This window comes from Natator depressus, chromosome 8, assembly GCF_965152275.1.
Source record: "Natator depressus isolate rNatDep1 chromosome 8, rNatDep2.hap1, whole genome shotgun sequence".
In the NCBI taxonomy this organism is placed as follows: domain Eukaryota; kingdom Metazoa; phylum Chordata; order Testudines; family Cheloniidae; genus Natator; species Natator depressus.
In genome coordinates this window covers 43,928,855-43,955,125 of record NC_134241.1, presented here as the reverse complement: position 1 = coordinate 43,955,125, position 26,271 = coordinate 43,928,855, and the positions used below count along the sequence as shown (strand labels likewise).

General features: G+C 52.7%; 1 protein-coding gene across 5 annotated transcripts in view; it reads right to left on the bottom strand.

Moving 5' to 3' along the window:
- The window catches only part of PDE4DIP (phosphodiesterase 4D interacting protein), a 153,528-nt gene that overhangs the window by 106,474 nt on the left and 20,783 nt on the right, over nt 1-26,271 (bottom strand). For all 5 annotated transcript variants that reach the window (XM_074960872.1, XM_074960881.1, XM_074960880.1 and 2 more), the window contains exons 3-5: nt 23,416-23,636; nt 19,158-19,268; nt 137-213 (exon numbers count right to left, since the gene is read on the bottom strand). In XM_074960872.1, the coding sequence (XP_074816973.1) occupies nt 137-213; nt 19,158-19,268; nt 23,416-23,636 (409 nt within the window). The remainder of the gene's footprint in view (nt 1-136; nt 214-19,157; nt 19,269-23,415; nt 23,637-26,271) is intronic.

Here is a 26,271-nt window from a genome sequence, read left to right as displayed (position 1 = left end):
GCAGGGCCTCCAGCCCTGAATATTGCTGGAGCCCGGGCACCACAAGGGAATATAACTCACCGCCCCTGGCCCTGAGGATGAGCATCTTTGCAGGGCTACAAGGCTTTGCCGGCTGCTTATGGACAGTGTCACTTACCAAGCCTTATCTAGGGCCTGCTGCTTCTCCTGGAGCTCTTGCTTCAGACTCTCCACTTCCACCTTCAGCTCGATGTTCTGGGAGGAGGAACAGACAGGCAGTTACCCTCACACCCCCGGTGCTCCCTGGCCCTGCCACTTAACCTCCAACCCTGCCCAGGGCCTAGGGACCCCCAGCTCCCATCCCTTCCTGCACACAGAATCATAGAATATCAGGGCTGGAAGGGACCTCAGGAGGTCATCTAGTCCAACCCCCTGCTCAAAGCAGGACCAATCCCCAACTAAATCATACCAGCCAGGGCTTTGTCAAACTGGGCCTTAAAAACCTCTGAAGAAGGAGATTCCACCACCTCCATAGAAAACAAATTCCAGTGCTTCACCACCCTCCTAGTGAAAAAGTTTTTCCTAGTTTCCAACCTAAACCTCCCCCACTCCCCAACTTGAGACCATTACTCCTTGTTCTGTCATCTGCTGAGCCATTTACTCCATCCCACATGTAAGCAGTTCCTGTCAGAGATGCTCCATCACCCTGTTCCTGGACAGCCAGGTCACCCGCAGAGCAAAGGGCCTGGGTTAAGCATCTCCTCTCAGCCCCTTGTCTCCCAGTCACAGAAGCTGGTTGCCTGGAGGGGAGGTTCTCCCCTGCAAGTCTCCTGGCTACCAGACACAGCCATTGGGAGACTGTAACAAATCTCCCACCTTCTTCCTTGGTTGGTCCCACGGAGGCTGCTTTGGGGTTTGTCCAAATCCAGCAAACCAGCAATCCCAAAACGCTGACTTTCCCAGCACCCCAGCTGGCTCTTCAAGACCAAAACATCTCTGCAAGCATTTATACCAGGCTCCTTGCTACCTCCGCTGAGCAGCTAACCCCACCACCACATGGGCCTGATCCAATACAACTATGCCCACTGACTTCGAGAGGCCTGGATCAGGCCCCCTCTAGGTAAAATAGGGCCTAGTGTCTCCCGATCCCCAGCAGCTGGGCTGTTGTCCCCAGCACAGCTGTCTCCAGAAATGGAAGCTGAAGGAGTAAGTTTCATGTTTACTACAAAGCAGCAAAACCTGTGGTCTAAACACCACGTGAGCAGTTTCTGCTGCACCTAGCTACACTGACTGCACGTGGATCCCCTGCAAGAAGGGTGGACAGCTGCTGTCGCTCTCCTGCCCAGCCCTGGAAGGAGCTCTGTCCACACCCCCGCTCCTGGCGAGTGGGTCAGACTTCTTCGGGGGTTGGACAGGAGACCGGTACAGTAGCTGCAGGCGACTCAGTATGCAGCACTCTTCCCCTGAGTCAGAGCGTCCTGTAGCATGGCGCTAGGTGGCTCCGTGCAGCCGGAGGGGCTGGCTTTAACGAGAGACAGCATACAAAACTCTTTCCATTTATGGTCACGGGGGGGTTGGTTGTTTTTCTTATAGCCAGGGGAAGGGGTGAACCCCAGCATCCTGGCCAGTCTCCATTAGGGACCCTTATGTCCTGCTTCCCTAAATCCACCCAGCAATTCTCACTCGATCAGGGGTCCTCAGGACAATTTTTTTGGTGGCCTCAGAGGGCAGCCACCAACTCTTGCTGGTGGCAGCTCTCACACTTTTTCCTAAAATACTTAATTAGCTTTAGGAAAAACAAATAAATACGCACATGTACACGTCCAAATCATTGTAGTTTATTTATTGCTCGCTAGTAAGTCTGCTGTGAAAAGTGATACTGGTATGTTTGTTAATATCACTTTTCACAGCAGACTTACAAGCTAGCAGTAAACATCTTACTTTTCACAACAGACTTACTCAGCCCCAGCAAGCCTGGGGACAAATTAAGCCCTGGATGCGGGGTCGGGATAGGCAGCAGGGGCCAGGGGCGATGGAATTGGGAGGGGCTGGAGGAGACAATGCGGGGCCAGAGCCCGAAGCCCCGCAGCCAGAGCCCGAAGCTCCGTGGCTGGGGGATGGGGATGGAGCCTGAAGCCACACGGCCAGAGCCCGGGGCCCGCTAACATGCAACCAGAGCCTAAAACCCTGTGGCCAGAGCCTGCTGCACTGCCACCCCAGGGGTGAAGCCCAGAGCCTGAGCCCCACTGCCTCCAGCACTGTGCCCACCTGTCTCCAGAGGGGGGGCAGGTCCCAACCCCTGCTTGCAGCCCCAGCAGCCAACACCAAGGCAGCTGATCCAGGAACAACAAAGAAGGGGAGTGGCCGCTGCCTTTCCCCCACCCCCAATCACAGCCCAGGAGACTGTGGCCACAAGAAAAGCTCATGGTGGCTGCATGCAGCCACAGTGGCCACATTTGAGAAATGCTGCACTAGACACCCCAGTGCCTCACTTTTGAAGATGGAGATTTGTCTGGGACACCTCCCCTCCCCATGCCAGACCCACACGGTCCCAGATGAGCTGGACAGGCTGGTTACAAGAGACAGAAGGTGCAGTACAGAAAAAGGCCCCTGCAGTGCGCTGGGAGCAGCCTGCCCCATTGGGTGTCTGTGCTGTTTAGTTAATTTCCTCCCACAGGGGCAGGTCCCTACATTCCCTGGGAGTGAAGCTCCCCTTGTTACCTGCAGTTCCCGCGGCTCTGTTCTCTCCAGTCCCTGCTCTCATAGTGCCTCATCCTGCCCTGCTCCCACCTGTTCCCTGCAGCTGCACCCCGGGCCCTGCGCCCTGGAGCTGGTGTGGTGCATGCAGCGAAAGACTTGACGTTCTCATGGATTCTAGGCATAGCTGGGGGGAGAACATGGGGGTGCAGTGCACTAGCTGGCATGGAGCTATGCTACTTGGTCTTGGAACGGGGTCTGGAAAGGGGACAGGAAGAGGGAGTCGGGGAGAGGTTCGATAAGTGTTTCGCATGGATGAATGCGTGCAACACATCCACACCCCTCCAGTGACTGGGGGGAATCCAGAGCAGGGGCCCAGACTGCACTGTCAGCCTGACTTTCCACCCTTTCACACCACAACAAATTTTTTCAAGGTGCTACATGACCCAGTTGCTTTTGAGCTGCTGGTCTTGGGGAGGGGAGCAGCACGGATGGGGGCAGCTGGGCCTGGGTTTGGCCCACAGGTGGGTGGTGACAGGCCCCGCCACTCACGGAGAGCACGAGTGGGTATTCATGGTGCTAGTAGAAAACACTTGGCCCATCCCCAAGTTCAGAGTAAGGCAGGTTTGGCTGTAGACGAGCATTCACAGCAACACAAAGGGCCTCTGCTCTGACAGCTGGGTGCGGGCAGTGTGGGGATCTTCTCGCCCAGCCACTCTGGTTCCCATCCCCTCCACAGCACTATCCTCGCTGCCTGCACCACGGCCCACCCTCCCGCACCACACTGGGAACACACATTGAGCCAGAGCCATCAGCTGTCACAGGGCTCCAGTGTTCCCGCGCTACGCCCTCACTTGCTCTGCAAGGCCAGGTCAGGACGAATGACTCAGCCCTCCAGTATGGGGCTCTGTCTTCCCATAGGGGGTGCCTGTGTTAGGGCCAGAGCTCCCCCGCTTCTCCCAGCTCCTGAAACACTAAAACAGCCCCCAGGCAGCCAGGGCACTGGATTAGTGGTTGCTGGGAGTCTGCTACCTGCTTCCCTTGCTCAGAAGCCCCCAGGCTATAGTGCGCAACTAGCTAACAAAGGGCAGGAGAGGAAATTTTTGCCTCTGTCCCTTGTTCACACCCTGCCTTGCTTCCTGGTAATTCCAGTCAAGCCACTTTTCTTTCCTCACCTAACAACGCCAAAAGCAGCAGCCAGGCACAGAAACTTTTGACCCAGTGGTATCTGAACCCTATATCACATGGATGAATGATGCCACCACATGGATGAATGATGCCACTCCTCCAGTGTGTTGCACCCTCTGCTCAGTCCCAGACTCGCAGCATCCCCACTTATCCAGCAGGCACCAACTGGGCCCAAGAACCAGACAAGTGATCAAAGAGATACAGGTTTCAGAGTAGCAGCTGTGTTAGTCTGTATCAGCAAAAAGAAAAGGAGGACTTGTGGCACCTTAGAGACTAACCAATTTATTTGAGCACAAGCTTTCATGAGCTACAGCTCACTTCTTCGGATGCAGAGATACAGGCTCTCAAGTGGTTTAGTAATGTAATGACCAGACAACGCAGGGAACCAGCACTGCCAGATCACTATCTCAGAGCCAACCCAAGTCAGTGTTAAAAGAAAATTATCCCCCTTTGACAGCCAACATCCAGATTGGACTACTACCACCCATGTTGCAGTGCCAAGGCAGGGCATACACTCTCCAGTCCTGACCGTTAGCTAAATAGCCAATCACAAAGAGACAAACACATGGTTTAGCTCCAAGTCACCCCTTCTGGGCAGGGTTTAGCATCTACGAGGCTGCTTTAACCCACCTGGGCAATAATCTCTGGCTACACTCTCTGGCCTGGCAGTTTTGCAGGCAGCAACCTTACAGCCATAAGAACAAAGGCTACAAGCCCCAGAGGATTTTGTGAGAGCCCCTCCCTGGGCTCTCTGAGCAGCACCGAGCCCTTGTCACTCTCCCTAGGAGGCGCTGAGTCCCTGATTCAGCTGCAGCAAGTCAGCTCCCAGCTGGGAGCAGCCTTTGAGCCCAGGCTGTTGTCTGGTGCAGCAGGGCCTCCTCCTAGCATACTGCTGGAGAGGGGGGCGGTCTGGGAGGCTCCCCTCCTGGAGGGGCCAAAGGATTGCACACCCAGAATCTACTCTCCCTTTACACTGGTATAAATCAGGAGCAGCTCCATTAAAGTCAGTGCAGTTACCCAGTGTAAACCTGGGAGAAGAGGTTCAGGACCCTAATCAATCCCATTATAAGTGGGAAATCAGTGCGGCAGGGTGTGAGGCTATCCACACACTGCACAGCAGCCCCTTGCCCAGAGACGCCTGGCCTAACCCAGTGCCCAGGGACTGCTTCCTCCCCCGTCTACCTTTCCTCCCATTTCGCTGGGTACTACCGGAGCTGCTACGATTCGGTGGCTCTGGGGCAATATCAGAGGACAGTGTCAGCAGCCACGTGCAGAGTCAGCAGGCTCCCCCGAGGTGCAGTGACCTTGTAGGAAGGAATCACCCTCCTCCCTGTATTCCCCGGCCGGCCAGGGGAATATGCTGCAGCCTGGCAGCGTGCTGTCACTCAGTATTTCCTACGCCCAGGCCTTACTCAGTCTCTCCAGCAGCCAAGGCCCCCAGGGCCCCGCCTGGAACCAAGCTGCAATAAATGAAGGTGGGGAGCTCCCTTTTATGGACACCCAGCCAGCCAGTAGCTGTAAAATCCCTCTTAGTAGCTGTTCTTTAATTGCTCTACCTGTAAAGGGTTAAAAAGTCTCACTGCGATGCATACATAAAAGGAAGTGAGTGGGTACCTGGCCAGAAGAGCCGATGGGAAGGCTAGAACTTTTTAAAATTGAAACAAGACTCCCCTTTTGTCTGTCTGAGGTTGTTCTTCTGGAGAGGCAGACAGGTAGCAGCTATGCTGTGAGAAGCTTGGGCTAGGTGTGAAAAATCATCGGTATCATATCTAGAAACTACTCATCTAAAACCCCAGATGTGTAAGTAGATCAGGAAATGTCTAGGAAGATGTGATTAGGTTTCTCCCTTTTATTTCTTTACGGCTTGTGGATTCCTCTGTGCTAATCCCAGATGCTTTTGTTTTGCTTGTAACCTTTAAGCTGGACCTCAAGAAAGCTATTCTTGATGCTTAATCTTTGTAGTTTTTTTTTAATCTAGCAAAAGCCTAAATTCCCAGATGTATTTTCTTCTTTTTTTTAATTAATAAAATTTACCTTTTTTAAGAACAGAATTGGATTTTTGTGTCTTAAGAGATTTGTGCATGTGTTGTTTAATTAGCTGGTGGCAACAGCTGATTTTTTTTTTTTCTTTCTCAGCTCTTCCCCAGAGGGGATGGGGGTGAAAGAGCTTGAGAGTACCCCACAGGAAGGAATTCTCAAGTGCACCTTCCTGGCTTCTCAAAGGGGTTCTACACTTGGGTGGTGGCAGCATTTACCAATCCAAGGTCAGAGAAAAGCTGTAAGCTTGCGAGTTTAATACAAGCCTGGAGTGGCAAGTATTAATTTTTAGAGTCCTTGCGGGCCCCCACCTTCTGCACTTGAAGTGCCAGCGTGGGGAATCAGCCTTGACACAAGCACTTTGTCGTACACCGGCCCTGGTAAAAATAATGTAGAGCGGCTAGTCTGTCCGAGAGAAACCCTGAGTGCTGCAGTGGGCCAGTCGTTTCTCTCTCCCCCCTGCGGCTGGGGTTGGGCAATTCATCTCAGCAAGAATGGGCACTATCCCAGGCTGCAGTGGGAGGCTCCGGCAGAAAGAGCTAAGGAGGGGTATTGGCTCTTCATCACAGCCTCCAGCTCACTGACACGGTGGTATCACACTGCCTCAGGCAAGAGCGAGAGCAATCCCAAGCTGCCGTCCTTCAGAGACGATGAGCTGGCTCTGCCCCGGGAGAGGACTGAGTCTAGCCCAGGTTTTAAATAGCAAAGGGGGATAAACACAGGCTGTAACGCCCCACCACAAACAGGGATGGACAGCCAGGGCCGTGGGGGAGCTGTTGGGCAACGCAGACCCGCTGCAATGCCCTGCAGGGGTGAATCCCCGCTGAGCTGAGTGCTCTGGGGCACACAGGCAGGAAAAGGGCTGAAAGCAAGCAGACACCATGGCAAGTTATTAAGCCACCAGTCTGCTGCCCAGCCAGGATGCCTGCTTTGGAAAAGATACATTTCTCACTCTGCCTCCATGTACAGCACATGGATATGGCAAGACTCTGCGACACCCAGCCGCAGTCCTGCACAAGGGGATCTACACCCGAGAGGGTTTATTATGGCACGTGGCTCACATTCATCTGTCCCCACAGAGATTGCTGAGCATCTGCAACTCCCTAGGGACCCAGATAGTTCTGTGCCCCACGTGCCTGTGCACAGCGGCCTGCATCTCCCTTTTCCCAAATGCAGCAACCCCTTGCTAGCCCCCCCGGCCCAAGCTAGACAGCTCCGCTTCCTCCTTGACACTTTCCACCTTTCAGACCCTCACAGCTGTCTAGTTCTCCCTCAGCCACCATAAGCCAAGCCCTGCCAACCCCAGCATCCTTTTGGTGGCTCCTCTCCGAGCCCCTTAGATTTTGCATGTACCTCTCCAGCATTAGAGTGGAACATACCACTCAGAGGGCACTGCTGCCAGGGTGAGCTAGCCCCTTTATGGGGGTGAGAGGGGTGTGGCTCTGGTTTTGCTCACCTCCCCAGGTGAAGGGGATGAGAGTACAGGGGTCACGTGATGGGGGAGCATGTGGCTGAGACCAGGGCTGCCATGGGAGATAGAAGGACAGCCTGCAGGGGCAGGGGAGACAGCAGATTTAGGAGTGCTACTAAAGAGCAGGGGGAGCTGCTTCAAATGGGCTAGAGAGAGGCCCAGGCTGGCTAGGAAGGCCAGGAAAGGGAAACAGGGTGGTTTGGGCTCGAGGGCGGACAGCCCAATGGTTTAGGATGCCATTGCAGGCACCACAGCAGAGGGAGGGGTCTCCTGCTGCTGCCAGTCCATGAAGTAGGGCAGACACTTCTACCAATGAGGGGCAGGAGGAGCTGACGGGAGTCCAAAGCTCACCCCAGCAGACAGGCCCCAGGCTGTCATGGAAGAGGGCAGACCCTGGGAAGATGGGCTGTTCCTGAAGAGCATGTTTGTGCTACGACTGGATTCCCTTTGTTCACTCCTAAGAAGTAAGCTCCACCTTGGCTGGGACACCACAGTGCTGCTGCTAGAGAGCTGCACCTCCCCTCAGAGCCCCACAACAGCTACAAGCCTCTGAGTGACTGACAGGGGATGCCGGACCTGATACCACTGCTTCAAGGAGCGTCAATAGCTATACTTTTTTAGTCCAGTTTTGTACCAGGCAGCTCTCTGCCTCGGTTAGCAGCATCTAGATTGGCCAATGCTGTGCGATAACCACCTTGGGGAGCAGTATTACAGCCTTGGTCTCATCTAGCCACAGCCAACAGCCATGTGCATCTGAATGTTCAGTGGGAACCTATTACGTGAGTTCATTCACTGTTCCTTTATGTGCTTCCCCCCGAATCTGTTTGTCACATCCACCTGGGAGCTCTCTGGGGTGGCCCCGTCTCTTCATAGAATGCCAGCACATGAGAAGCCCGGCCCCTAGACACCACCACCATTCTGCTAAGGAGAGACTGGCTGCCCTTGGTTCCTTTCAGCTGTCTGGTGTCTGACGGAGTAGTGAAATGCTCACATCAGCAGAGCACGCGGAAAGTCAGCTCTGGATCTGAGACGCTCTCAGCGGAGCATAGTAACACACAAAGCTGGCTCATGAGCCATTGAAGCCAGTGAGCAGGATTGGGCTCCATGTGCCCCAAAACAGATCGGGGCAGATGTATTTCACCCCATCCCACCATGCTCCAAAGCAGCTGAAGTTGTCAGAGACAGGGCTAGCTGGGCTTCGGGTCTGAGCAAATCTGGTACCTCTGAGGTTCCAAAACAGCTTGTTATCCAGCTTGGGACAAATGCAGGGGCTGCCACTTAAAGCAATGGCAGAACCACTCACACTTGCCATGAGTTACTGGCTTATCTAGGATGCTCATCACCATGGTATCGGGCCACTTCAGGCTTAGCGAGCTAATCCTCTGGAGGCTAGGAAAGGGTTATTATTCCTACTCAGAAGATGGGAGGCAGAGAGATGGGTGACTTGCCCAGGATCACAGCCCTGTAGCATGGCTGGGAATAAATCCCAGACTGTCATAGGGCAGGGCCCTTTCTCAAGCTCACCCTCCATAGGTGTCTTAGCCATGCTAATGGCGAGATGGGGTGTCACCAGGGGCCACTGAGTCAAACTTGCCCCTGTCTGCAAGCCCAGCACTGTAGCTACATGTAGTTCTGTCTCTGGCTGAAGATTTAGACTAGCCTGTCCTAACTGAACAGGTGATGGTCAGGGTGCAGCCGCCCAAGGGAAGAACAGAGGGTCCAAACCCCAAAGAATAAGCAATTGAGTCAACTGGCTGTATACAATGTTGCTGTGTATAAAAATGTCAAGGAAGGTCTCTTCTGAAAGCTGGTCAAGTTCTGCACTTGACAGCCCCAGAGATGCATAGACGGCCTGTGGTCATGAATCCATGTATCTGGTAGATATCAAACCATGCTCCTAACCTGTGCTGCAACGTTCAGCCCCACCTCTCCATGGGAGGTAGTCAGCCTGGCAGCGAGGGGCTGCATCCCCAAACAGATGAGACTAGCTCCTAGCACCAATGTCAAGGCTAAATCCCCACTCTGGCACGTCGAGTGCAGAAGGTGGGAGCCCGCAAGAATTCTAAAAATGAATACTGGCCACTCCAGGCTTGTATTAAACTCCCAAGGTCACAGCTTTTCTCTGACCTTGGATGGGTAGATGCTGCCACCACCCAGTGCAAAACCCCTTTGAGAACCCAGGAAGGCGCACTTGGGATTCCTTCCTGTGAGGTACCCTCAAGCCCTTTCACCCACCCTCGGGGGAAGAGCTGAGAAAGAAAAAACAAAGGAAATCAGCTGTTGCCACCAGGTAATTAAACAACGTGCACAAACCTCTTAGGATACAAGAATTCAATCCTGTTCTTAAAAAAAGGTAAATTTTATTTAAAAAAAGAGAGAGAGAGAAGGACAATACTTCTGGAAACTCAGGCTATTGCTAGATTTTTTTTTTTTAACGGGAAACTACAAGGATTAAACACCAAGAATAACTTTCTTGAGGTCCAGCTTAAAGGTTACAAGCAGAATAACAGCACCTAGGGTTAGCACAGAGGAGTCCATAAGCCATAAAGAACTAAAAAGAGATAAACCTAATCACGTCTTCCTAGACATTTCCTGATCTACTTACTTATCTGAGGTTTTAAATGAGTAGTTTCTAGGTATGATACCGATGATTTTTCATACCTGGCCCCAAGCTTCTTACAGCGTAATTGCTGCCCTGTTCCCTCTCTCTGGGAGAACAACCTCAGACAGACAAAAGGGGAGTCTTGTTTCAATTTTAAAAAGTTCTAGCCTTCCCATTGGCTCTTCTGGCCAGCTGCCCACTCACTTCCTTTTACCTATGCATCACAGTGGGACTTTTAACCCTTTACAGATAAAGCAAATAGAGAACAGCTACTAAGAGGGATTTTATAGCTAACTGGCTGTCTGGGTCCATAAAAGGGAGCTCCCCCCCACCCCCACACACACCTTCGTTTATCACAACTAAGAATTGTACGACCCAGGAAAAGACAAGTGATGTCCCATTAAAGCTGATGGGAAAACACTGACAAACTCTGACACTGAAGGTCTTGGAAAACTAAGACAGGAGGGAATTGCCCCCACCATGAATCACCACACAGTGTGTGAGAAAGGCCAGGGAGTGGGTGGAGGGGGAAAGGGACATGCAAACCCTGTTAAAAGGAAAGGGGTGGAAGTAAAAGGTAACCAGCACTGAGGGCCAGACTCAAAGGAGGGGCTGTCTGTGAACAGTGGGATCCCTCCTTAGGACTCGGGGGCATGCTGAGAAGCTCAGCAAAGGTAACTTGTATGAGAAAAGAGAGTTTTATCTACTGTGAAGTAGAGTTTTATCTACTGTGACACCTGAGGCTGCAGCTTTGGTTGTTTTCTGTGTAGCCTGTCTGTGTTCTTGTCCCCTATCTATTTCAGCTCTGAATCCGGGGCTGTTCTATTAAATAACCCTTGTGTTTATTTTAACCCAAGCAGGTCTCTGTTGTGCAAACTGTGTGGTGTGTGCCAAAGTGAACTGATAACTGGGGGCCAGTTTCACTCCTGCCGGGGTGACGATCTAGAAGGGAAAAGGCCGTGTGTCTGCTAGTTAAGAACTCAGGGTGGATGGATCTGGGGGGACTGGGGACCAGAAGGGCTGTTGGAGGGAACTAGGCTGCTGGAAGATCAGGTGGTGAGACCCTCATGCCTGGCAGCCAGCTACTGGTATCAGGCTCTGAGCCAGAGCAGCACAGCATTAAGGCACCCAGGGTTACAGGGCAGGTGGACAGAGACCCCCTGACTGCTCAGGGTGATCCCCAAACTGTCCCAGCATGAATGGGACTCATGCCAGCATTGTCAAAGCTGGATGTCTAAATTTAGGCATCTAAGTGACTGACTTAACAGAGGAGCCCAGCCACCCCCACATTCAGTCAGGTCACTGATATGTGTCTAAATTTAGTCGCCGCTGTTCAGACCAATGACTTAAGGGCCTGATCTCGGCTGTGAGCCCCCGGCTGCGTCCCAAGACACGGAGACAGGCAACACAAAAGATCTCCAGGAGCAGTGGGAGGGAGACACCAGGCTCTGTCCTCAGTCTGCTTCCTGCCTGCTGCCCACCCAGTCCACCCCCGAAAAGCTCTCCAGTGGGGCTGTGAGGGGAGGGAAATGGGGTGACACCCCAACTCCACCTGGACCAAGGGCAATCACACCCACAGCCCCCCTCTGGCTACAGCTCTCGGGGGCAAAATCTCAGCCACACTTATGCATTTAACAGTTACAATGAAGAAGTGATTACACAGATTACAGATCACTGTCACAGATGCCTGGGACCACATGCGGGGTGATGGGGAAGGGGGTGTAAACTACACCCAGCAGGCCCCTGAGTCTAAATGGGTGTCACGTCTTCACCTGCCCCCCCCACCAGTGTAAGGCCCCCTAAACACTCACTTGGACTTAAACTCACAAACATCACAGGGTGTAACCTACACTCCGCCTCGACACATCACTGCTGGATTTAGCCCACTGGGTGTAAAGCAGCAGCCTGGAGCCTCCATTAGTGACTCACGTGCCAAGGCGCCAGCAGAGAGGAATGTGGCAAGAAAAGCAACTAACAGAAGGGGACAAGAATGTGTGAGCTCACCCAGCGCAGCCTCTCCGTACACTTCCTCCTGGCTCCATGAAGGGCAAGTGACAGGCTCCCTTGAACATTCTCAGCACTACCAGGGGCATACGCAGGGCTAAGAGAGTTTGAGCTTGAGCATGTCCAACTCACATCCCCACCTCTCTCAATGGGTGACCCTTTTAGAGAGTTCAGTGGTTAACTTGCCAACAGCATTACAATTTGGATTCCCTCCTGCCCTCTACTGCTCTGACTGAGCTACATTATGTTAAGAATATAAGAATGGCCCTACTGGGTCAGACCAAAGGTACATCCAGCCCAGCATCCTGTCTTCCAACAATGGCCAGTGCCAGGTCCCCAAGAAGGAATGAACAGAATAGGTAATCATAGAATATCAGGGCTGGAAGGGACCTCAGGAGGTCATCTAGTCTAACACCCTGCTCAAAGCAGGACCAATCCCCAATTTTTTCCCCAGATCCCTAAATGGCCACCTCAAGGATTGAACTCACAACCCTGGGTTTAATAGGCCAATGCTCAAACCACTGAGCTATCCCTCCCCCACCAGGGGATGGATCATCAAGTGATCCATCTCCTGTCTTTCATTCCCAGCGTCTGGCAAACAGAGGCTAGGGACACCATTTCTGCCTATCCTGGCTAATAGCCATTGATGGACCTATACTCCATGAACTTATCTAGTTCTTTTTTGAACCCTGTAATGATCTTGGCCTTCACAACATCCTCTGGCAAGGAGTTCCACAGGTTGACTGTGCGTTCTGTAGAGAAATACTTCCTTTTATTTGTTTTAAACCTGCTGCCTATTAATTTCATTCGGTGACCCCTAGTTCTTGTGTTATGAGAAGTAGTAAACAACACTTCCTTATCTACTTTCTCTACACCAGTCATGATTTTATAGACCTCAATCATATCTCCCCTTAGCCTTCTCTTTTCCAAGCTGAAAAGTCCTAGCCTTATTAATCTCTCCTCATACAGAAGCCATTCCATACCCCTAATAATCTTTGTTGCCCTTTTCTGAACTTTTTCCAATTCCAATATACCTTTTTTGAGATGGGGCAACCACATCTGCACACAGTATTCAAGATGTGGGCGTACCATGAATTTATATAGAGGACACATATTTTCTGTCCTATTATCTATCCCTTTTTTAATTATTCCCAGCATTCTGTTAGCTGTTTTAACTGCCACTGCACATTGAGTGGATGTTTTCAGAGAATTATCCACAGTGACTCCAAGATCTGTTTCCTGAGTGGTAACAGCTAAATTAGACCCCATCATTTTATATGTACAGTTGGGATTATGTTCACATCATACACACACACAGAAGCTAGATAAAACCATCAAATACTCTTGCTGGAAAGCCGTGATGCAACACGACCTTATTTCTTAGAATTCAGAACAAGAACACACAAGAACTCAAAAACAGAGAGCAACAAAGCAGGCTGCTCCCTACAGCAGAGAGGCACAACTCACCCCACCTTGCTCAAAGCTTACTTCTGGGGGAATTCTGCACCACTGCGCATGCACAGAATTCATGTACCCAGCAGATTTCTTTTCTTCCTGCAGAAAAATTACTTTTGACAGGGAAGAAAAGGGACGCTGCAAGAGTGGTCAAGCGCCCCTCCCCAGCAATACAGGTACATTGTTTCAGGTGCCCAGAGAATCTGGCAGATAAGTAAATCACTGCGGGGGAGAAGGGGGGCTGGGGATGCCCCAGCCCTGTCTCTTATCCTGCATCAGGCTCAGCTGGTAGTCCCGGCTGGGCTGAGGAGGATGAGGAGAAGCAGCTGGGGCTGGGTCAGAGCCACCCACAGAAACCTCCCTTGGGTGCAGGAAGCTCTGCAGTCCATTCCCACCCCCCGCTGCTTCCTGCTCCTATCACTCCTCAGCTGTGGGGGGAGGGGTCACTGTACCGGGAGCTGCTTCCTGATCCGCCCAACCCCCATGCATCTGAACTCCCCCATATCCAGACTCCCCCCACCAAGCCTCTCCCCCACACACCCAGAACCCCCGTACTGAGCCCCACACACCCGAACCCTCACCCCACTGAGCCTCAACCCCCACACCCAGACTCTCCTGCTGAGCCCCATCGCCCTCTGCATCTGGACCCCCATGAAGCCCCACCCCCCTCATCTGGACCGCCCACCCCTGCACACAGACCACCACCCCTCAGCCCCCCACTGAAAACCCCACCCCAATAAGACCCCCCCCGCGCCTGGATCCCCACCTCACTAGGCCCCAACCAGCTGCATCTGAATCCCCACCCCACCAACTTCCATTCCCCCAGCATCCAAATCCCCCCACTGAGCGCTCCACACCCAGATGCTTGCTGCCAAGCCCCATCCCCCCAGACCTTCCCGCTGAGCCCCTACCGCCTTCACCTAGACCCCCCTGCAGAGTCCTTCTGTCCCTGCACCTGGAACCCCCCAACAAGATCCTGTGCATCCAGATTCCCCACATACCAGGAACCCCCACTGAGCCACCCGCACCCAGATTGCCCCACGCAGAACCCTCTCACTCCACACCTGTGTCCCCCCACACTAAGCCACTCCACACTTGGATCCTGCCCGGCTGAGCGTGCCTGACCCACACCTGGTTTGGGGGCCAGGGCTGGACATGCATGCAAGACTCTGTCCTTCTCACTCACTATCTTGGTGCTCTTGGAACAGAAGGGCAGGGCCCAGGGGTGTATCTGCGGCAGGCCTGGCTTTTGCACTGTATCAGGGTTGGATGCAGGCTCACCACTGAGTCCATGTCCCGGGGGGTAGGGGCTTCAGGGTGATCTCCCACCTCTCTGTGCTCCCCACTACAATGCTAGAGCCTCCATATTTATTTAATGACAAATAAAATATGCAGAATTTTAAAATATCGTGGGCAGAATTTTTATTTTTTTGGTGCGTAATTCCCTCAGGAGTAGAAGCTGCAAACTAACTGCAGCTAGGCTCAGATCGCACGCTTCCCTGCAGAGCGTCCAAGCCTGCACGCGTGACTGGAAACTTGCCCAAACCCCAGCTTTGCAAACCCACACAAAGTGACAGCTTGATATTCCAGCATGGTCCCCAACACACCGTAAGCCAGTCCTAAGTTGTGCAGACCCTGTGGTTACTACAAACCAACTCTCTACCACTGGGTCCCTGATGGTTGCTGTAGTAGAGACAGGAGCTGCCCAGAGCAGTGTGCTCTTCCCTGCCATAGCCACTGCTTAGTTCTCTACCTTAAATGTGAAGCCCAGGAGCAGCAGTTAGCATACCCTGAGCTGCCTGGCTGAACACCCCAGCAACACTTACTGCCTTGGGAACAGAATGTACGACTCCAGCTGCCTGCCCTCCAGAGCAGAGATCAGCTGTTCCCTGCACAAAGCCCAGTGTCTCCTATCCGCCTTGGCCTCCTCCTGGTTTTTGGCCACATAGGCCAATCTTCTACCTGCTGAGTGGGGTCTGTTGGAAGGGGGCCAAGGTGGGCTGACCAGAGCTGGGTGGGAAATGGCTTTCCTGTCTCACAACAGTTTGAGATTTCAAAAGAGTTCCTGTCCTGTAACAGGACAAACCTGGGACCTTTTGAAGTTTTTTGATAATAAAAACAGAACAGTCCAGGGTCAAGTCCCTGTTCCAAATTAGGCAGAGCAGGGATTTGAACTTAGGTCTCCCATATTCATGCTTTAACCCCTGGGCTACTATCTATTCCAGGGTAGGTGACTATTCCTCTCCCCTCCAAAAAACCCCCATCTCTCCTGGCCCTGGGAAACCTTTCCCCCATGAACGTTTTCTCAAAACTGGTACATTCCAGTGGACAGTTTAGGTTTTGACAAATTGCCATTTTCCAACGTGTCATTAATAAATTCCTGACCCACTCTAGCTGAGCTGGGCTAACGCCAAACGTACTTAGCACAGGTTTGGAGCGCTGCTGCTGAAGGTGTCCCATACAGCGTTAAATGTCCCACATTTGCTACATCGCATTAAAGGTCAGAAAATGTAATTGCATGGGAGGCAACTCAAGGGACTTCCTGGCACGATCCCACCTGAACAAGGGCACAGCCTGCTCCTGGAGAGTGCCTGGGTGTGCAGTGAGGTTCTGCACACTCCAAACATCAGATGAGCTACTGTGCACTGTCGAACTTGGACCCATCTTCCTGCCCTCTGGGCAGAGCAATGCGCTGGCACTCAAAGCCCAGATCACACCGCGTTCTACCAGCTGCCATGCTGCAGGCTGTGGGTAATGCTCCAGCCAGTTAGCTCCACACATCCTCCCAGTAACCAATCTATTTATAACTCCAGCTACCTGGGAACAGCAGGCGGCTCCCTCGCCATTGGCTGGCAGCGCCTGGCCCATTTTGCCTTCACTGTGCTTTTCACACACTGGAGGCAGAGGAGAGCTGTCAGCACTTTGCCTAGGTCTCCCACAGTGCAGTGCACATCCGCTCACATGCAGGGATGTATGTGCATGCACATGAAAATATGTGTGCAAGGGTGTGAGAATGATGGCACTGACACACCTCAGTGCAAGTATGCAAAGACTTAACGGCAGTGTTTGTGTGCACAGGGTGTGGCTGCATACAGACAGGCAGGAGTGTGTGGATGCATGTGTGAAGGTAGCCCTTTGTGTGTCTAAATGTACTTATGCATCTGCGCATACTCGAATGCACACGCACAACGGGTAAGCGTGTGAGCAGATGTATGTGTGTGAAATCAGAATAACTACAGCTGGCTGCAGTGCAGAATGCGCTAGCTAAGCATGAGTCTGTTTGCGTTCTCACCCCCTTTTCCAGTGGCTCACAGCTTTCTCAGCCAAATTCCTTTGAGCTGAATTTTGCCACACTTCCCCCTCCCCCATCTCAGATCCCCTGATCACTGTACCTGGCTTTGAGCTTGTGCATACAGCGCCCAATCGTGACTTCTTTACCTGGGGCAAAGTGGGGGTTGTGGGAGTGACCAACACTGGCCTCCTGAAATGAAAGCGTGTTCTAACCTTCACCATGGAGAAACTAGCATTCTTCCCTAATGCCAGGAAATACCCGATATAACAACATGGCCAAGTTCATGCTGCTGCAAAAACCTTCCTTTCCTACATGTCTTAGCTTCAAGGAGCTTGATTTTTCAACCATAATGATTAAGTGAGAGTGGGACTTGCCTTACCAGGCACGCTTCATTTTCTTCTTTCCTTCTGCTCTTGTCACTTAAATGTGATGCGGGGCCCGGGGGGGAGAGTATGGATGGATTAGACTAAGTATGAAACAGTGGGCTGGCTTGGTAGGGCTGCACAAGGGTTAACAAGGTGAGGGATCACCCATACTGTAACGCCCAGGTCTGGGTTATCTTCCCATCCGAGTCAAGGATTTGTCTCTGTCCTGCAAGGGGCCACCAGGGGAGGGGAAGGGAGCCCAGAGTTGGGAAAGTCCCTGTGTCATACTGGGGGATCAGTGTGTACCTGCCTCACACACCCGTGTTGTCCCAGGACCTAGCCAAGGCTGCAGTGAAGGAAGCTGAGGAATGTTTACCCCAGATAAAAGGAGGGGTCACTGCGGGGATGAGAGAAACCATCTGCTGTCTTTTACTGCGCTTCTCCCCATGGCATCGGAGCACCCAGAGGGAGTCTCTCGACTGGCGAGGACTCTATCTCTGATCACCCAACCACTCTGATCCGTGGGGCCAGAGCAGAGTCAAAAGGCTTCTCTTCCGTGCACCAACAGCTCCTGTTACACTGACCCTCTCCCTGCCTAATTACACAAACAGCTGCTCCTTATTTTTCTTGTCAGCGAGAGCAGGGAGGGGACATCCTGGGTAAGGACATTATCAGCGACAATGGTAGGGCCGGCCAGCACAGGGGCCTGGGGCCCAGCACAGAGACACCGACTCTCGCCATACGTGGTGTTACTCTTAAAGCCCCAGCTCCTGGAGTCGTGTGAATAGGTGAGACTCTCAGCTTTTGCTCTTAGAAATAAGACTCTAGCCCTGGTGCTTGTGGAGAAACACAAAGAATCGGCAAATTTTTTAAAATCCCAATTCCTAATTTTTAAAAAAATCAGGATTAAGCCACTGGTGGATTTTTGGGGGGCCTGGCTCATGACTTGGAAACCCTTGGGATGGGCAATACCGACAGTATGAACTGCATGGGGGGAGCAGTGAAGGATGGCTCAGGAGCCGGGGCAGCATGGACCAGTGATAGACGTGGAGCAGAGAATCAGTGGGGTGGGGGCTAAATGGGGACAGATCATGGTGAGAGGAACAAGGGGGCTCTGGATAGAGGTTGGGGGAGGGTGGGTCTGTGCCTGCTTTCCTCCCATCAGGCCCCCACCAGAGACAGCTGTGGATGGAGCTGTGGAGAGGGGCTGTTGGGGGGAGGGAGCTGGCCCTCGGGGTGTGGGGGGATCCTCCACTGGCTCACAGAAGCACCCAACTCCCTGAACCTTCAGCCGCATCCCCTGTATTTGGTGGCTCCCCCATCGCTAGTTTATGGGGATTTTTGCAGAAGCCCAGAAAGGGCTGATGGGTGTATCAGTGCTGAGTCCCTGACATCTCCAATTCCCACCCCAGTGCCCAGGCCAAGACACAGCCTGACACCACCCTCCTGCTCCCCCAGCGCACGCACACACCATACCCTGGCACTGATCTGAGGGACTGGCTAAATAAACCCCTCAACCAGCGCCACCCCCACCCCTCTGCTTAGCGCCAGAAGCCCCCCAGGATGCAGGTGCTGAATCCCCATAAACTACACCTCCAGCCTCGGATCCCCTTAAAGACATGGTCCCTGAACCCCTACCCCTGTAAGTGACAAACTGCTCCACCTGGTGACTGAACTCCTCTGACTGATTCACCCGAGCCCAGCCCAAAGTCTGTTTACTGAAGAAGTCCTCTCTTCACCCCACTGGGTCCCAGTGCCTCGGAGACACCAATCCACCCGCTGGGCTGGATCCCATTAACCGAGACCCCTGTGATTCCCTCCCTCCCCACATAGCACACTGCTGACACGCCCTCGCCCCAGCTCCTACGACGCCTCCTCTCCACCCTCACCCCAAATCCCTTCCAGTGAGACCCCATCCCACTAACAATGCTCTGGAGGTTCAGACCCTCCCTGGCAGTGCCGGCCAGGACCCAGACCCTGCTGACCACTCCCCACCAGGCCTACCCCAAGGCACCCAAGCCCCCGCAGTGCCCTGTGGGGCCTGAAGACGCCGCGGCTGCACCATCCATCCCAGCCTGCCGTACTCACCCGCTTGTAGACGTCCTCCCGGCTGGCCTCATACTTCTGCTGCATGCGCTCCTCCAGGAAGTAGATGCGCAGCTTGAGGCTGAAGTTCTCCTTCTTCAGATCATTGAGGTGCTGGGACAGAGTACGGTAGCCGTTAGACATGGCGGGTGACCCATGGAGGGGGGCATCTCCGCATCACCCCCCTCACTCAGGGGACATTGCCAAGGGAAGGGAATGAGCCAAGCCCCCGGGAAGCTGCCCCAGCCCACGGCGGCCTACGGAGACATGGTGGGGAGGCTGCAGCACTCCCGGTTGGAGCCTCCCCACAGCTCAGCAGCTCCCACTGGGTGCAAGAGTGCAGCTCGCTTTCCTTTTTTACCTCCAGGAGATATCTGTGGAATCCCTGGCAGGGGAACATCCTGCATGGACAGACACAAGTGGTGTAACCTGATCCGGACAGCGGCCCTAGCGACTCCACGTCCACCTCCCAGCCAACTGCAAGCCATTAATGGGAGCCTGGGGCCTGGCCAGCAGAGACCCGCACAGGAGGGGAGAGGGCAGCTAGGAAACGTGATGAGGACGCAGCAGGGAAGGGAGAAGAGAGAATATTCCCCACCGATCCCTCAACACCCCAGTGTCCACCAGCTGAATCTCCCAAGGGTCTCCCCTCCCCCCTCCCAGAGCCTGGCCCCAGCCGATCCCATGGGAGACACAGGTAAAGGCCCAGGGCAGGTTCTAATTGGTGTCCTGCTGACCTCTCTTGTGCAAGGTGCATAATGCAAGGAAGGGATGGAAGAGAAAAGAGCCATTTACCCCAACTGCAGGACGCAGGCCAGTGAGAGGTAGGATGACAGCCACCCAGAGGGCACCACAACGTGTGACACGCGATAGGCCTGGCCAAGAGAGAGCTCTCGGAGCTGCTGGATAGCAGCAAGGCTAATTCCCACTCGGTGAGAGTCCCTAGGGAACTGCCTTGCCCCGCGCCCTGTGTGTGCAGACTCAGATCTTCCAGCGCAGCACTGAAAGGGCACCAAGGGCTCCCACAGAGCTGCAGCCAGGGATGTCCCTAAACACCGAGCCTGTGTGTCTGTCTGCCATTTTCCAGGAAGGAAGGTATAAAGAAAAGGCTTTTCTCCAGTGTGGAAATACTGAAACACCCCCCATTCACCCACCCCGTGGCTGAAAGGCAGAAGATTAAGGCTCCTATTTTGAGCCTCCAGTGAGGAATGCAATCAGAGCCAGGTTTAGCCAAAACACAGGGCAGGAGTTTAAAGTTCAAAGCCTTGATATTACAATCTGTAATTCTTAATTGGCCCCTAAACAATGATATGAAGTAACTATGCATAGTCACACTGCAGCGAAAACCCCTGTGCAGGGCTGCAGAGAAGTGTAAGGGGGCACTGGGGCGCCGCACAGAAACGGGATATGCTCCCTGACAGGGCTGCGCTTTGCCCCTCCCTCTGCCGGAGACGTCACTGTGCACAGACAATGGCATTTCATTCAGAGAAGGGCGAAAGTCATCCCTCTGCAGGGGGCTGGCCCGAGCTTTCTGCAGAGGGCAGATGATTTGGGGGTCATTGCTTCAATGCAGGTGGCAAAGAGAGTGATTTGTTTTATTGCTGCTTTGGGGTCAAATTGGGCATTTCCCCTGAACACAACTGAAGTGTGATAGCACCCTAAGAAAGACACAGCGGATGCAACCCATCTCATGTGTTAACAACAGCCCTCCTTTGAAGGTTCTATGACTGTTTTCACAAGACATGCAGTGTTGCCAACGATTGTTATTGAGTCTCACAATATTTGGGGTTTCCCTTCAAGCCCCAGCCCCCAGAGCCCAAGTGACTTACTGAGAAGCTCAGCTGTCTTTTTGTTTTTTTACATATAAGTTTCCAGTGCTCCTGGCTGCAGAGAAAAAGTGAGCCGAGTACTCCCCGAAGGCACAGAAGCCAGAAGGCAAATAAAGAGAACTCCATTTTCTTTTTAATTTCATAAATTTTTTAAAACAGTCTCAGTCCAGGAGTGGGGACAGACTCCATTCTTCAGCAGTTGGGGTTGGCACAAACATGACATGTGCCTGCTCCATTATCTCCAAGTCACTCACGCACTGGAATCTCGCTTTTCTTTCACCAAGAAGTGCTCTGTGCCCGTGTTACTCTAATCTAACACAGTTCCAGGAGGAAAGTGACCGGCTTCCTAAACCAGCTCCCTATCTCCAGGTCTGGAAAGCCTGTGGCTGGGGACTTTGCTTTGCCTTCTCTCACCGAATGAAAATAATATGCAAGGAACCCAGTCATCCTGCTGCTGCACCACTCTGTGCCATGGCTAGAAACTAGTGCACGCAACTAGTTGTTGACTGGTCCGCCCCTCAATATAGTCCAGTATTGCACTGAATAAAAGTCTTCTGGATTAGTTAACCCTATATTCCAGCAAATGGAACTAGAGGGTAACGGGGTTGGTGAAGCAGCTCTGCGTTAGATCTAACCTATTTTCATGTGCTCCCTCAGCCCTTGGAGCCTCAGCCCCTGCAGGGCCCGAGCGAGGGTACTGCTTCCTCCCCCAGCCCTCCCCAAAGAAAAAGAACAGAAATATTTATTGAACCCTTCAGCCTTTTCTGCATTATTGATAATTCTACCATTTCCATCTAGTAATGGACCAATACTATAGTCAGGATTCTTTTTGTTCCTAATATGCTTGCAAAACTCCTTCTTATTGTCCTTAACTCTGCTGGCCATAAAGGTCTCCTTGTGTCCCTTTGTTTGCCTTATCAATTTTCTACTTGTGGTGGGACGGTCACCCCACCCCTGAGAAAAGGGCTGGAACAGGCCTTTTGAGGCTGCACAGACCAGCAGCCAATCAATAAAGGCCTGTGGAGGGCCAATCAGGGGAAGGAAGAGGCAGCCAGTCAGGGCTGGGGGAGGTTTTATATAAAGGCGGCCTAGCAGCAAAGAAGGCAGTCTTTCCCTGACTAGTGAGGGAGAAGGACAGGCTCCTGAAGCAAGGAGCCGCCAGGGCCAGGGCCAGGGCCAGGGCCAGGGCCAGGGCCAGGCTGCAGACCCTGCTACAAAGGGCCTAGAAGGTACACAGGACCAAAGGGAAAGTGGCCCAGGGAAGAATAGGCGGACAAGAGGGGAACAAAGGAGGGCAGAAAGAGGCTGCCACTAGAGGGTCCCTGGGTTGGGACCCAGAGTAGTGGGCGGGCCTGGGTCCTCCCCTTACACTGCACCTGGCCACAGAAGACAGTGGCCAATACAGACTGCAACTTGCCCCTGAGCTAAGGGGCTAGACTTTGGGTTGTGGTTGGCCACTGAGGCAGGTGCAAGTCCCAAAGACTGCTGTTAACCTGCCACCCGGAAGGGGGTGTGTCTGGAGTAGTGGGCACTGTCAGAGGGCAGTGTCCTGAAGCAGACACCGCTGAGTGGGGAGCAACGCAGGTCCCAGGGCAGCAGAACGGGCAAGACACCATCTGCTGAGGATGCTCTGCAGCAGACAGAGCTATTCCTGGAACAACCAGTGGGAGGCGCCAGCGGTGGTGAGTCTTGGCCCTGTCACACTACTATTCCTAGTTTGTTATTTATATCTCTATCAACTTCCCCCTTAGTCTGGGTGGGATTGGAGCACAGAGCAGTTTTGTGGGAGTTCTGAAAGGGATGCTATTTCTGCAAGCTAGAGTGTGTCCTCTGCTCCCTGTCCAAGAGGAGTATGTCCATCTCAACTCCTTCTCCCCTAGTAAGGAAATAACCCACTCCTGTACCCCAGTCTCTTCTGGTCATTTGGAAGCCACAACACTGCTCATTGAGCTGGCACAGGCCAAAGGCAAAAAAGGCTACAGGCTCCAGAGAAGATCAAAGAGCGCTGAGAGTTGAAGCCTCAGTCCCAACCAACCCATCAAATCACTCTCCACCCTGCAAGCTTCATGTGGGTCCAGGAGGCACTTCAGTGCAAACAGAGGCTGCACAGGGCTGTGAAGATGAGGCTCAGCATGGTTGGGACTCCTCAGAACCACTATTATATGCTTCCAGCAATGGATGATGCCAGAAAGCAACAGGAGCTCACAGAGATGCAAAGGGAATTGGGACAGACCTTGATGGGAAAAATAACACAAGGCCCTAAACAAATAACCTGAGCCAGCAGACAAAAGAGCAAGGTAAACATCACATTAACTGTCCTGTTTGCAATAGGAATAACAGGCTGGGTCTGCAATCCCCCATGTTATCCAGCCCTTGCACCTGCAAAGTTCCTATCGACATCAGGACAAGTTTGGCCCCAGGGTGGGACTTACCTTCTCAAAATCTCGCAGGGTTTGGGTCTGCACTACAGGGCCCATCTCCAGGCCAGTGAGGACATGAGTCTGCATTGGAGGGCTCTTCTCAAGGCCTGGCGGAGTCTGAGCCGGCACTGGGTGACGGGCTGTCTCAAAGTCTCCCGACATAGGTGTCTGCCTCAGGGGATTCTCAGTGGAGATGTCTAGGGTCCCCTGCTCTGGGGCATTGCAGAGAACAGCTGGAAAGGGAGCACAGAGGAAACGCAGGTGAAGTGTCTGTTTCATACACATGCTTAGCGAGCAAACTGGATCATACCTCCAGGTAAAAACTGCATCAAGCCGGAGTTAAAGCACCTATCAGTAATTTAAAAGTAAATAGCCATCATCTGAGGGTAACATTGCCTTACAGGAATGCTGAAACTTTCCCACTTAATCACTGGAAATTCAGAGTCAAGGTTAAATTACAAAGCGAGGCTAATATATGAAATTATGGAAATGCACTAGTTAGGCACCCAAACAACCTTTACTCTTCCCTGGAGCGAGCCACAGATTTTAAGGTTAGAAGGGACCATTGCACTCATCCACTCTGACCTCCTCCATCATGCAGGCCAGAGAACCTCACCCTGGGATTCCTGCATCAGGAATACCAGCCTCTAAACCTCCCTTGCTACATCCCTCACACATCTAGGCTTAGAGCTGTTTTGTTCACGCCATTGTTCACGCCAGCAGGTGTTTGCAGCATCACATCGGTACAACAAACTGGGTTATTTTGGGATCCAAGAGCTTTTCGTGTGGGCTCGGAGAAGTTCCTAGATAACGGTCATGGCCATTTTAATTCTCTGAGGTTGGTGTACTGGTACAGTGGTCATGCCATGCCCATCTCCCAGTTACCCCATCAGTTTTTCATAAGGGCTTTAAAAAGCCAACAGTCTTTTGCTGCAAAAACACCTACAATTTAGAGTAGACCCTGTCCTGGCACCTCCAATCTCTGTCACTCAACTAATCCCTTTATTCTCATCATGCAAGTGCTATAATATCATGATTGGGGTCTGGGAGTATTGTCTCTGTAGATACAGTAAATACTGTGTATAACTGGTGCCTTAGTGAAGAACAGGGAATTACAGCCTGCAGGACTAATCAGGAATTTAGAAAGTCCAGCTTTTTCTGCACCCAGATTTTGCAAGCTGTACAACTAAGAGTAATTTATTGTTATGCTCGAGGATGTTGGTAGCTGCCAAAAAGCAGGTCTTTGATCTATGGACACTCGCAGACTTTGCTGAAGTTGATGGGTATGCTAGCTGTCCTCCATTCTGGCCAAATGGAAGAAGCATTTAACTTCTTTATGGAGAAAGATAGCTGAACTAGACACGGAAGACCTGAGCAAGAACTAACTCAGGGAATATAGGAGGAGTTTCCCTGGGAACTGATGGCAAATGCCAAGGGCTGGGGCAGTAGCAGATTTAGAGTTCGAGGGGCCCTGCGTGCAACTTCAATTCCCCCCTCCAAGAAAAAGAACATTCTCTCATCTCCTTCTTACCCCCCATTTTTCATACTTTTTCATTTACTTCCCATTACTTATAATATAGGAGGACAAAGGAAAAAAAAAGATACCTTATTGGGGCAGGGGGATGGGGTGCAGGTGCAGGCTCTAGGAGGAAGTTTGGGTGCAGGCTCTGGGCTGGGGGGGGAGGGAGGCAGGCAGGCAGGGGGGCAGTGCTTACCTTGGGCAGCATGGCTCCCAAACCGACCGGCACACCCCTCTGGCAGTGGTCCCTAGGCAGAGGGAGGCAGGGAGTCTCCATGCGCCACTGCCCGCAGGCACTGCCCACACAGCTCCCATTGGCCGCAGTTCCCGGCCAATGGGAGCTGCGGAGTCAGCGCTTGGGGTGGGGGCAGCGTGCAGAGACACCCGCCCCCACCCCCTCCAGGGGCTGCAGGAACATGCCGGCTGCTTCCAGGAGTGAAGCAGCACGGAGGAAGGGAGGCAGAGCAGGCAGGGAACCACCTTAGCCCTGCTGTGCTGCTGCTGGCACATCTCTGCGCACCCCTTGGTGGGAGGGGGACAGCAGGTCTCCATGCACTGCCCGAGGTAGGGGCAGAGCATGGATCCACCTCCCCGCCCCCGGCCCGGGGCACGCAGAGACCTGCTAGCAGCCGGCCGCTTCCAGGAGCGGTGTGGGGCCACAGCATGCAGGCATCCACCAGCTGGGACTCAGGGGCAGGTTGTCAGATATTTGTCCTGCATTTTGGGGGCTCCCCTGTCATTGGGGGGCCCCGTGCCACTGCACAGTCTGTTTCATGGTAAATCCGCTCCTGGGCTGGGGCACTAATTGAATGGCAGAGGTGGGTGTGAGAAGCCAGGAGAAAGTCAGAGAAGCAGGGGTCATGTGTCCCCGAAAGGAAGCCAAAAGAACTTCTTTGGCACAAAGTGCTGGCTGGCAGCAGGCTTAGTATTGTCAGCCAGTAACTCCCTGCTGTTGGTTGGCCCTACCATGCATTCTTTGTAAATAAACAGGGTTGCACCAAGGAAACATTTGATTTGTATCATCAGTTTCTCCTCCTAAGGGAAACAACCCGACAAGACCCCATATATTGACTAACCACTCACGCTAAAAGGGCCAATATTATCTAGCCTTTGTGCTCACCCAGGAGTTGAAATGCTTTGTGATGGATGGATAAGGTTGTCTCAGAGTTCCTGGGTGGTTTCTCAGGGCATCACTATAGGGGTCAGTTAAGGCTGTTTACTTGACCTTCTCTGGATTTCATGGGCTTGTTTTGTTTATAACTACAGTATAGAACAGAATTACCGGACACATAGATAAACACAATATGTTGGGGAAGAGACAGCATGGCTTTTGTAAAGGGAAATCATGC